General features: G+C 39.1%; 1 protein-coding gene across 2 annotated transcripts in view; it reads right to left on the bottom strand.

Moving 5' to 3' along the window:
* The window catches only part of dapk1 (death-associated protein kinase 1), a 74,638-nt gene that overhangs the window by 36,104 nt on the left and 25,293 nt on the right, over positions 1-13,241 (bottom strand). For both annotated transcript variants that reach the window (XM_053610443.1, XM_053610444.1), the window contains exons 3-7: positions 9,492-9,713; positions 4,216-4,354; positions 3,319-3,448; positions 996-1,044; positions 864-890 (exon numbers count right to left, since the gene is read on the bottom strand). In XM_053610443.1, the coding sequence (XP_053466418.1) occupies positions 864-890; positions 996-1,044; positions 3,319-3,448; positions 4,216-4,354; positions 9,492-9,713 (567 nt within the window). The remainder of the gene's footprint in view (positions 1-863; positions 891-995; positions 1,045-3,318; positions 3,449-4,215; positions 4,355-9,491; positions 9,714-13,241) is intronic.

Genomic DNA, 13,241 nt, shown 5'->3' with positions numbered 1-13,241 from the left:
TGGTGCCTTATGGCAAACTGTAAATGAATGGACACATTTTAATCACAGCTGTGCTGGAGAAAACAACCAATTAAAGTCAGTAAATTTAGGAGAGAATAAGAGCAATCAAAGAGAAAAGGTGTGGATGCAGACAGAGTTGGGAATGATACCAGCCTGATGTGTGGCTCTATTTTTAGCGGGTCACTGACAGCAGTGTGGGATGGGAGGAGAGAGCCTGAGAGACAGAGACAGAAATCTCCCCAATGTTTGAACTGTTCTGGATTTGAACTTCACATGGGTAGGCAGGAAAAGCAAGGATGGGGATGTCAGGTGAAACAGACCAAACAAAGGTTGAGAGAAACAAAAGGTGGCATGACAACAGGAATAGCAACGACAGAACAAAAAGAGTGAAGAGAAATAAAATGAGAAAACCCTGGTCACAGAGGGAATGTCCTTTGCTCAGAGAGCCTTATCAATGCTGTTTGCATTAGAGGTGGAGGGAGGTGCAGTTCCCACCACCACTGGACGTTATCTCCAGCTGCATTCACTTTCCACTGTGTTCATTAAGTCATCAGACACAGAAAACACACCAAAGGGATGCTGCACTTTATTTTATAGTATACTATTTTCATTACAAGCATTTCTGAATTCCACAAACAAATGAATCTACTGTTATCTATCAAACTACAGCAAAAAAATAATTACAAAGATCAAATTCCACAGTTAATATAATTCCCGATCTAACCTAATAGCTGGCCAGAACTGCAATAATTCTGGCTCTTTTTCATAAAAATGTAACACACGCTCACAAATGTGATACTCAATGCCTAGGGAAAAGAATAAAATGTAAGTGCATTTCATCATTACCATAATGAAATACTTACAATATATAAGTAATCACACCAACACTCCTGGAAAAAAAAGAAAAAAGAAGAGAGGACAAGATCTCATTAACTAATAGAATGATTAAGTATAAATAATCTGAGCTCATTTTGTTGTCGAGAGTGTTTTCTTACCACATGTCTGCCTCAAGGCCCAGCGGCTCGTAGTTTACCACTTCTGGAGCTGCAAAACAGAGAGATATTTTAAACCAAAATGTCTGAAACTTACAAAACACATGTCTGGAACACTCAATGGTGAAGGGGGGGGGGGGGGGTGTTTCTGTTATTCACACTGAAATATTAGAGCTGTGAAATGAGTCATTTGTTAAGAAAGTGGGGGAAATCTCAGTTTCTGATGTGTGAATGATAAAAACGGAGGCTCGGAGACATGGTGTCTATGAGCTGATTCTAAATAAAAAGGAAGTCTTGCTGTGAGCTTCATCATATTTAGCATAAGCTATTAACTTCAGCGCCTGGAAACTTCTAACCAGAGTAATGAGTAGGGGGGGCTGAAACTTATGTCTCAACTCAAATCTGTATGCCTCACAACCTTAGCATACAGAAGATTACCATGAAGATGATGTTCGTTTGTTTTTTAAATAGTTTACCTCTAATACCTGTATTGAGAAAAATAAACTAAAATATGTTGACATGGAATTCACTTATAATTGAAGTCTCAGGGCAACTGGTGAAATTCTTCAAGAAATGTCATTTCATTTACAGACAGGACTATTGTCAGAGCTGCGGGAATGAATCAAAACCTTCTGACCAATCATAATCAAGAATTTAGAAGTGCTGTGGTAAAGAGTGAAGGGAAATAAATAATTGGATGTTTCGTTTTTGTTACTTAATAAACTTCCAGTGCATATATTCACTTATGCTTATGAATATGTACTATTATTTCTAAGTCAAAAGGCATTATGTATTTACATTACATTTACAGCATTTGGCAGACACCCTTATCCAGAGTGACTTACATTTATCTCATTTAAACATCTGAGCAGTTGAGAGTTAAGGGCCTTGCTCATGGGTGCAACGGTGGCTGCTTGCGGTGCTGGGATTAAAGCTCATGACCTTCCTATCAGTAGTCCAACGTCTTAACCACTGATCTACCACTTCCCAGATCATTCAGCTTCACTGACCGAGAATTGAATCCTAGCCACTAGAAATAGCAAATACTGTAAATAGTTTTATCCAACTTTCAATCACTGGAGCAATACAAGTAAGAAAAACAATTATAGATTTGCCTGAGGTTTTGTTGCATCCACTTTCATGTGCAATCAATCTGAAACTGAGAAACTTAAGTATATTTTGAACAACACTAACTGAATAGGTAACACATTACCAGAAACTCGTCCTTCTGAAAAAGGAATCCACCTATAAGGGCATTAATTATACCGATTGAGAGCTTCATTTACACATACCTTTGGGTTGAGTTCATGAAGGCATCCTACAGAAAAAGTACATTTTGCATAATTGCTTATCGATCGCCCCACCAGCGGCCCTCAGACTTTTATTTAAGCACACCTCACGTAAATGGGTTTTCTGTTCTTTTCTCAATATAAAAAAAGTTTAAATTACCGTTTGTGGTAAACGCTACTTGCGTACAGATGGGTTCCAAAAGTCTGAACCCATTTGATAAAATGCTTCCATTTTGCATTTTATTCGAAGGTAATATTTTTTTTTTAAAAATCTAAAAATTATATTATGAGCAACAGCTTGTACAACGTCTTGGATTTTCAAACCTATACATTCACAGATGCAGTCTTATCTGAGTCCTTTTTTTTTATTCATATAGAATATATTTCAAATAGATATTAATCATAAACCTGGACTAAAAAAAAATTGTGAAGAATTTGAAAAATAAACTAGAAATATTTAGATGAACTTCAGAATTGTAGTATTTGGTATGTCCCCCCTTTTGCTTTAATAACAGCTACAATATTTACTCTATATATTCTGTCTATATATAAATGCATCCTGGCCTGTACATCAGGCAGAGATGCCACTCTTCAATGGCCTTCGGTTAATCTGGGAAGATAATTGTCTCTCTATTAGCTCTGCTGTCTCATCACGCCCGGCGGCTATGTTGGCTGCCATTCAAGCAAAGCTGGCTGACGTGCCAGAGAAACAGAATAGGGGGGAGGGTGGGGCTACAGCTACAGCTCAGAAACCAAACAGAGTTGACTCATGGATAGAACAAGACATTTATGTGGTTTGGAACAGACTGTATTGAGTGTGAGGGAAGGCCTGACTCAAAGCCTGAGTTAATATCAAAAACATGGCCAATGCGTCCTCATTTGAACCACAGTGATGTTCCAGGACATCGGGATTTGATCCATTTTAATTCTCTGTAGTTATGTCAGACTGTTGGTGCGGATTACGATAGAAGGGAGTGGAGGGGAAAAATTAGACCGAATGTGAACTGCAGCTCTACTCAAGTACTCAAAAGACTAACCGACAAACTCAGGAGTGCCAAAGATGTTTTTAAAATCATTGCTAAAATCGATCTTGTGCGCCAGGCCGAAGTCGATGAGCTTAATGCGTGGGTGAGGCACGCTCCTATTCAGCAGCATGATGTTTTCCGGCTGGAGAAAGAAAGAAAAAAAAAGAAGAAGAAGAAAGTTCAAGTTATTCAAATAACAAAGTGAAGACGACAAAAAAATCCAGCAAGCAAGGGATAGAGAAAAAAAAACCATACGGATGGATACAAAGTGAAAGAGTGTGCAAGACAAAGGATCCGGAAATACACCATAACACATGGAAATCACATGCAAAGCTACAGAAGCATTCTCTAGAAAGCAGAATACTATCCAAGCTTGGCAGAAAGGCATTTGTCAGAATATTGCATGGGAATTATACTTCTTTCTCCTTGGACTGCATTATTTACAGCTTAATCTCTTAAAAGCTCTACTGACATAAAAATATCAAACTGACATGTTAAGAACTTCTTACGGAATTCATGCCGATCTTATCAGAGAGGGGTTAAAAGTAGTGTGTATCGGTTATATGCAAATCTGGAGACAAGTTCGCTTTTTCCACTACTTTGTACTTTATACACTACTACAATAAACGACTTACCACTACTTATTGAACATTTTGTGTTGCTTAATATGTTAGCTATTTCCTTTTAGAGCAAAAGCCTTATGGATTGATGTGTCAGGTGATCAAAGTTTTCGTGACCGTTACGGTGAGAAGTTAATGCAACCATGGAAGAAAAAAAGGTCACGGATTATTACACATCCTCTTAGAAGTTGTACCACTACTACACCAACACCAACAAACAGTCATCAGGTGCCATACTACTGTGGTTGCGTGGGAATTAAATACGCTGCTGCTCAAACCAGCACCATACCTTCAGGTCAAAGTGAGCAATATGTTTGGAGTGCAGGTAGTTGACGCCATCCAGGATCTGTTTGAGAAACTCGGTGGCCTCCTCCTCACTGAGAGACTCCTTCTCAGCCAAGAAGTCGAAGAGCTCTCCACCTGCCACACTGAGAACACCGGAAAAACACTGGTCAAAGGAGTAGCTCCAGTTCAGAGGAGCCAGCTCTGAAATAACCTGTCTACGGCAAGTGAAATTTAAGAATGTTGTATGTAAAAAAAATCGAGAGTACAGGACAAGTTCAGTACAGGATTAAGGAATCAACTGTCAACTGAATCAACTGAGCTGCCAAGCTGCCTGGAACATGCCCAAGACAGTAATCTGACAACTGGTCGAAGGCTAAAAATCCTAAGCAGAACAAATGAGGCCTTCAACAATGAATACTTTGACAACTGATTATTCTGCGATTATATTATTCCATTTAATAACATACTAAACACTCCGTGTATTTATAAAAAAAATATTTCTATCAACTAATACTAGAATAGATGTTATATAAAGTCACTAGCTACAATACAGTAATACAAAAACTAATGCAAGTTCAGAGTTTCTATACTTTTTTTTTTTAAAGTCGTTCTGCACATTTTCATGAAAATATACATCAGTGTGACCATTAAACCAATGTTCTCAATCTATATGTCAATCTACAGGGTGTCTCAAAAATACATAGGTTAAATTAACACTTTTTAGTAAATTGTCTTAAATTTTACATACTTAGTTTATATTATATATGGCGATGGACTTTAACAGGAAACATGGCCAGCACATCACACACGAAATTGCTAATAAGTTGTTAATAAGTTTGACAAACTTATTAACAAATTCAAGAAGACTGGAAGTGTTGCGAATCAACCTAATAGTGGATGTCCACAAACATCCACTGACGAAGACACAACTGACGTGGTGCTAGTGTACTGTACATAGTCCCCTATGTATGGAGACTTTTGGGGCACCCTGTGTGTGTGTGTGTGTGTGTGTGTGTGTGTATATATATATATAAACTTCTGATTTGTTCAGCTCCAAATTAAAGGCCAATATCCACTGGTTGTCTTGCGAACTGAAACAGAGACAAATCATATTTGTTGTGATGAATAAACTCAATGGTTTGAGGCATGAAGGAACTGACCCTTTTTGAGGATAGACTCCCAGCACTTTGATGTAAACCAAAAATGAATCAATGCAACCTTGAGTTGATTCAAACAGAGCCAAGCTACTTGTGGCAACACTACTTCCCAACACTGCGCACTGCACATTAATGCAGGACATTCATCTGAACACAACATTCAAAATCCACATAAATTAAATGCTGTATAAACCAGTTTGGCTTTGACTTCTTTGATCAAAGTAGGACACGAAAATGTTTTCTGACAGGATAGGAAAGATGGATAAATATAGGGATAAGTCTGAGATACATTTGGATAACCTTAATTAAGGAGAATGCTAGGAGGTTAATAAGCATGTTTCGAGAACATCGTGCTTTTCATTGTCAACAGCAGAGCGGAAGGTAAAATCTTCCCATACTCTTGAGCACTGTTGTACATTTTATCTATGTTTTTGTTTCCAGCCTTTCCCCATCAAAATGTGCTTTTAGTTTAAATGAAGTGACATAATGTGTGCCACAGCCTGCTTCAGAAGATAAACCAAATAATTAATAATAACAACAACAACAACATCATCATTTGTTGCCAATTTTAAAATTTTGTTGATTAATTGTTACAGCTTTTCTCCAAATTCTAACAAGATTCTCAAGATTTATCACATTCTTGGACAATAGATAAACCTTAGACTTATACCAATGGCCATTTTAATCTAGATTAATATCTATATGATATATTCTACATGAAATGTTCTAAAACAAAAGGCATCAGATAAGCAGTCTGTGAATGCATAGGACTGAAAGTCAGAAATGTTGGCCAAGCTGTAATCATGGCTTATGGCCAAGAGCTGACAGGATCAGGGTGTGTTTATTTAGGAAGAGGAAGCAGTGGAGCAGCTGTGCAGTGGTGACTATGATCATTTGTGCTGCTTGTGGTGAGGTCCAGCTGGGATATACCCACCAATCACTCTGCTACAAAAACAATTGCCCCAGATAAGTTTCTGTTCTCCCTTCCAGCAGAAAACACCTCAAAAAAGTGACAACTCCCTCACTTCAGTAGAGATGGGTGGCGGTGTTGTGTAAGCATCAGAGCAGGAAATCTCAGGGTCTAATCTGTAACCGTTCAGTTATGCCCTTTCTCCAGGGTTGCGGGTGAGAAAAAAAAAGGGAGCATCACTAATGGATTATATGTAAAAATGTGAGCTCAGAGAATTTGATACTTCACAGTGCGGGTTATAAAACAAGCAAGCGGAATCAATTTATAACTGAAAACAGGTTTTAAAAAAAAAAACACAAATGCGCACACAGTTAACACTGGAAGACTCTGTTATACGATTACGTGTATTTTCATGTCAGTTGCATTACAATGTTACAAATCAACATTCCAATAGCTGTGAATGAGGAAACATCAGAGCGTAATTACCATCCTGTCAAAAAGCTCTATGCAAAAAGTCGTTAACTTGTACGGAGAAAAAGTTCCTAGACTCGTTTGAAGGGCAAGGTTTCAAATGCTATTGTAAAGCAGATACAGTCTCGTGCAATCACACAATACAAGTGCCTCGAGACATTTACTATAAATTCATGAGGTAATTAGATTTGTGTGTTTAAAACTCCTGGGGGCGTGGGGGGGGGGGGGGGGGGGAGAGGATTCAAAAACAGATTTTGTACTCGCGTATGCATGATAAACCCCCCCAAAAAGTCAATCAATACAATTAAATGTAAAGTGCATTCATGGCACAACTGATTTAAAATTTGTGACAACCCACAAAACTTAATAAAAAAAATTTAAAAAGATGACTAAACAGTGAGTAAAGCATGTGTTAAATTTTCCAGTAATGCAGCTCAGCCACTGCAGTGCATCAGCTACCAAAAACAAACCCTTTTTTTTCATGAGTTTTGTGAGTTGTCACAAATTGTAAATCAGCTGTGCCATGAATAACTCTTTCTCCTGTTATATGGCAGCATGTATTTTGCCTTAATTGAATGACTTTCTATCAAGGCATTAATGTGCATTGGCAGACCCAACTGGGATTTTTGCCTATTCTTCAAGGTAAAACTGCTCCAGCTCCTTCAAGTTGGATGGGTTCCGCTGGTGTACAGCAAGATATCTGTAAGTCATACCATAGATTCTCAATTGGATTGATGTCAGGGCTTTGACTAGGCCATTCCAAGACATTTAAATGTTTCCCCTTGAACCACTCGAGTGTTGTTTTAACAGTATGTATAGGGTCACTGTCCTGCTGGAATGTGAACCTTCGTCCCAGTCTCAAATCTCTGGAAGACTGAAACAGGTTTCCCTGAAGAATTTCCCTGTCGTTAGCGCCATCCAGCATTCCTTCAATTCTGACCAGTTTCCCAGTCCCTGCTGATGAAAAACGTCCCCATAGCATGACGCTGCTACCTCCATGCTTCACGGTGTGGATGGTGTTCTCGGGGTGATGAGAGGTGTTGGGTTTGCGACAGACACAGCTCAACAAAAGCTCAATTTTAGGTCTCATCTGACCAGAATACCTTCTTCCCATATGTTTGGGGAGTCTCCCACATGCCTTTTGGCGAACAGCAAGTATGTTTGCTTGTTTTTTTTTTTTTCTTTAAGCAATGGCTTTTTTTCTGGCCAATCTTCTGTAAAGCCCAGCTCTGTAGAGTGTACTTCTTAAAGTGGTCCTATGGACAGATACCCCAATCTCTGCTGTGGAGCTTTGCAGCTCCTTCAGGGTTATCTTTGGTCTCTTTGTAGCCTCTCTGATTAATGCCTTACTTGCCTGGTCCGTGAATTTTGGTGGGCGGCTCTCTCTTGGCAGGTTTGTTATGGAGCCATATTCTTAATGGTGCTCCTCGGGATGTTCAAAGTACCAGATATGTTTTTTATAACCCTACCCTGATCTGTACTTCTCCACAACTTCGTCCCTGACCTGTTTGGAGAGCTCCTTGCTCTTCATGGTGCCACTTGCTTGATGATGCCCCATGATCAGTGGTGTTGCAGACTCTGGGGCCTTTCAGAACAGGTGTATATATACACACACACTGAGATCATATGACACTTAGATTGCACACAGATGGACTTTATTGAACTAATTATGTGATTTCTGAAGGTAATTGTTTGCACCAGACTTTATTTAGGGGCTTCATAGCAAAAGGGGTGAATACATATGCATGCAACACTTTTCCGTTTTTAATACATTTCTAATTTTATGAAAACAAGTTATTTTTTTCCATTTCACTTCACCAATTTGGACTATTTTGTGTATGTCCATTACACGAAATCCAAATAAAAATCCATTCAAATTACAGGTTGTAATGCAACAAAATAAGAAAAATGCCAAACGGGGTGAATACTTTTGCAAGGCACTGGAACTGCCTACCGCCTGTAAACTGTTCGTGTCTTAAGGATTGTTCCACAGGTGCAATAATTATGGTTCATTGAACAAACATGAAAAACATTATTGGAAAGGGTTCAAACAAAGATCTGGAAAGCTTATTCGGATTTTACAACTTGATCTTTATAACACAGTCTCCTGAAAAAAGGGACGTTTCTTTTGTTGCCGAGTTTATCACAATTAATCTGTCCTTTTTTAGCAGTCAATCGTAATTTAGCCATTCATCTTTGTGGAGTGATCTAACATAAAAGTAATAGACATGAAAGAGTATCTTTCTAATACTCGTGTGCTGCTAAAACACTGTACGCATGTGATTGCACAAACAGGCCCGGCCGGTCCTGTACGTAAGGAACCGGTTCTCAGAGCCACATGACGTGTTCGCATTAAGGTCAATGTAACGGACTGATCATATTAGAGGTTTGCGTACATGAGTGACTGTGCTCTAGCTGAGTAGCTAAAGTGTACATATTCTTGACAGCTGCACAAGAGACCTTTGTTTTAAACAATAAAAACATCTGGTGTGGAGAAACAATTCATCTGGCATAAAAAGAAAAGAAAAAACAACTAAGGACTAGCAGTCTAATTGGTTCCGCTCAGTTTTCCCCCCTTCAACATGGTCAAGAATCAGGTGTCATGTTGCACATGCTTAACTTTTTTCCAAGATTTAGACCCTATTTGACATTTCTGCACATAAAAAACTTAAACAGCCTGCAAACTCATTTACATATCCTGTTTCTGTTTGCATTTGGAAAGTCAAAACTTCCTATACTCACAGCTCGAGGATGAGAATAACCTCGCTCTTGTTCTCAAACACGTCGTGAAGAGTGATGACATTGGGATGCTGGATTTGCTTCAGGATGCTCACTTCCCTCTCAATGTCTTCCTTGGACACCCCACGCCGACTCGATTTGCTCCTGCGCTTCTTGATGAACTTCGCGGCATACTCATATCCTGTGCTCTTCTTGCGACATTTCCTCACCACGGCAAACTGACCACTGGAGAAGAACAACAGATTCATGGTTAAATCAATGCACTGGTTCAAAAAAAAAAAAAAAGCCTTTATCATCACTATAGAGTGCTGCAGGGAGGATGTATTTTTGTAGGCCAACCCGGAAGTTAGCATCACTCTGGTTCACTTGACAAAAATCCAATAAGATTTTTCCACTGGCTTTTAGACTGTTACAGAAAATAAGCTCTGTGACAAACAAAAATTTATGATTCTTACATGTTTTGTTCATCAAGACAATCTTCACAAATGAACACAACTTTTATGAATTTTGAAGCCTAAATACAAATCGCCAGAAGTAAAAAGCTAAAAGTTAGTCTATAAACGAACACCACCACGACTTCAACGTCACCACCGCTACGCTTCCGACAACTCTTTCAATCTTGAATAGTTTGCAAGAACACGAGTAGAAACACAACGAGGCTGTAGTCGAGGGGTTTTCCTGTTCGGCGTGATGATGTTTAATATCAACCTCTATAGTCTCATTTAACCACTTGTTAGCGCCAATCTTTTTCAAGACATCTTAAAAAGTTTAAAGCATTACCAGTGGGGTATTTTTGATGTATTTCATGCCGTAGAATATGGTCTTAACCACAGAGCTTATTTGAAGGCATTTAACCAAAAACCCATTCAAAAAAAACCCAACGATTCTGGACGATGGAACCAGAAGTGCTAAAACATGAACTCATTTCCAGGTTTCAGGACTCATTCCTGCAGCACTCTGTTAGAGCACAGTGATCTGATGTCTTATTAATGCATCATTATAGTTTGTTATAGAGGCATCACCATGTTTATGTGCAACACCATAAAGGCAGCGCTGAGCACAAAATGTGAAACACGGAATCTCTTCAACTGGGAATGTGCTTTTTATATCCTGCAACTTTGAGCCATGTTCTCAGTCTGCAGTACTTCACAGTCCTATTCTACCACATTCACAGCTCCGTCTCAGTCACGATGCAGGCTGTGAACAATTTCCAAGACGTAGCACTACTGCCAGAAGCTCGCAGTAACCCAAGTCGAGAAGACATTGTGTAAAGACTAGGCATGCTGCTAATCGCAACTCTGCAGTGTAAAACAGGACACAGTTCTTCACAGTGTCTCACTGGTTGGCTCAGGACCTTGATTTAATATATAAATAACTAATATAATCTATTACCTATAACGTATTTACTATACATACTCTATGCGGTATATATTTGTTGAACAGCTGTGGCAAAGACACCAATTATGGACTTTTACACTGCGGAAGTAACAATTTGCCTCGTGAACACGAGCGTTTTCGAACCATGTGGAGAAGGAAGATAGTCCTTTCATTGGAGCTTTCTCATGTTAATGACCTCCATTCCAAAGGGCTCCACCTTTTGTCACCCTAGTGCCAAAAAACCCCACAGCAGATAGAGATGGTGCATTTGCATTTTTATTGTTACGACAAAGCACAGACTCCTGCAAATCAGTGTTAATGAAAGAAGATTTGCTACACAGGATCTGCGGATCATTATATTATCTGACCGGAATGCTTAAATTCGAAATGTTAGGCATAAGTAGAGAAAGCACTTAGTCAGTAAATGTTCAATAATTTTCTTTAAGAGCAGCTCTGACATTGTAAATCACAGGTTCATTAATGTGATCATTCTAACGCATTATCTTTTCTATAGTAACAATGAATTCATAGGGACTTGCAAGTCTCCACATAATCCGAGCTACTGATGATAAATATATTAAATGTTTAACGTATGTTTAATGAAGAAAACCGTCTAACTGTTTATATACACTACATATATACACTACATACACACACACACACACACACACACACACACACACATATATACATATTATATATATATATATATATATATATATATATATATATATATATATATATATATATATATATATATATATATATATATATATGTCACCTGCCCTTCACACCCATACCTTCAGTGTTGGAAGCACACGATTGTAGAGGATGTGTTTATATGCTGTGCTGTAGCGTTACAATTTCTCTTCACTGGAACTAAGGGTCTCAAACCTGTCCCAGCATGACAATGCTGTTGTGAACAAACCACATTTGGTGTAGAACTCCAGAGTCCTGCACAGAGCCCTGACCTCAACCCAACCGAACCTTTGGGATGAACTGGAAGCCCTACTTGACTGACATCAGTGCCTGACGTCACTATGCTCTTGGGGATGAAGGAACACAAACCCCCAAAGCCTCTAGTGCAGGGGTGTCCAATCTTATCCGGAAAGGGCCAGTGAGGGTGCAGGTTTTCATTCCAACCATGCAGGAGGCACACCTGATTCCACCTGTTTAATCAGCTGATCTTGGCTTTCAGTAGACTCAGGACTGGCTTCTGCTTGGTTGGAATGAAAACCTGCACCCACGCCGGCCCTTTCCGGATAAGATTGGACACCCCTGCTCTAGTGGAAAGCCTTCCCAAAAAGAGTGGAGATTATTATAACAGCAAAGGGGAACTCAATCTGAATGCGATGTTCAACAAGCACATATAAGTGTGATGGTTACGTGTCCACAAACTTTTGGCCATATAGCGTATGAGATGTCTATTTAACATTTATAGGAGTCTCCGGTGTCAGTAACAGTCAATAACAGAAGAGTCTTTGCGTTACAGATTGTTGGTAACAAACTGCATCTTTCTGTCTTATTAACTTCAAGAAAAAAGGAGGGAATGCCTGTTTATGGCTGCTATAATGTAAGTGATAACAGGAAATAACCTGTTCCACAGATGTTCACAGATTTTTGAGCCATGTTTTAGACATATAAAATGGCACCAGCCGTGTTATCATCTACAACTGACATTTTGTGTCTTTTTGCTTCATTTTATAACTTAAGCAAGAATTTTGGTCTGCCTTGTTCATGGTTTGAGGTAGGTCATTTTGGTAACCTCTGCCTCAAATTCAAAGGTTTTGAGGTTGCTCATAGACAGATTTCAGTCATCAAACAAGGATGTGAGCATAGACATGAAAGAAAATAATCCATCCATCCAATATCTGTTCCACTTATCCTACACAGGGTTGAGAGGGGAGTCTGGAGCCTATCACAGGTGCACAAGGCAGAGGATGCCAACCCATCGCAGGGCACAATCGCGCGCACACACACACACAAACACACACTACGGACAATTTGGAAATGCCAGTCAGCCTACTACGCATGTCTTCCGAAGCACAAGGAGAACATGCAAACTCAGCACACATAGGGTGGAGCCAGGAATCAAACCCCCAAGCCCCGGATGTGCAAACATGCTAACCACTAATCCACCGTGCACGCTAAAGAAAATAACCAATTTCAGTTCCCTTTTTTTTTTTTTTTTTTAATAAACAATGTTGGTTAGGTACGTTATTAAAGCCATTAATTTAGGAGTTATGTCCCACAGAAAAGTCGATACAATATGTATTCTACTGTTACATTACTTTTACTAAATAATTAAAAACAATACACCCTTGAGCTTCTCTTATACTTACTGAATATTCTAATATACTGGAAAGTATGAATTCG

Source organism: Ictalurus furcatus, chromosome 22 (genome assembly GCF_023375685.1).
Source record: "Ictalurus furcatus strain D&B chromosome 22, Billie_1.0, whole genome shotgun sequence".
NCBI lineage: Eukaryota > Metazoa > Chordata > Actinopteri > Siluriformes > Ictaluridae > Ictalurus > Ictalurus furcatus.
Note: the sequence above shows the minus strand (reverse complement) of the source record. Positions and strands in the feature narration are given on the sequence as shown.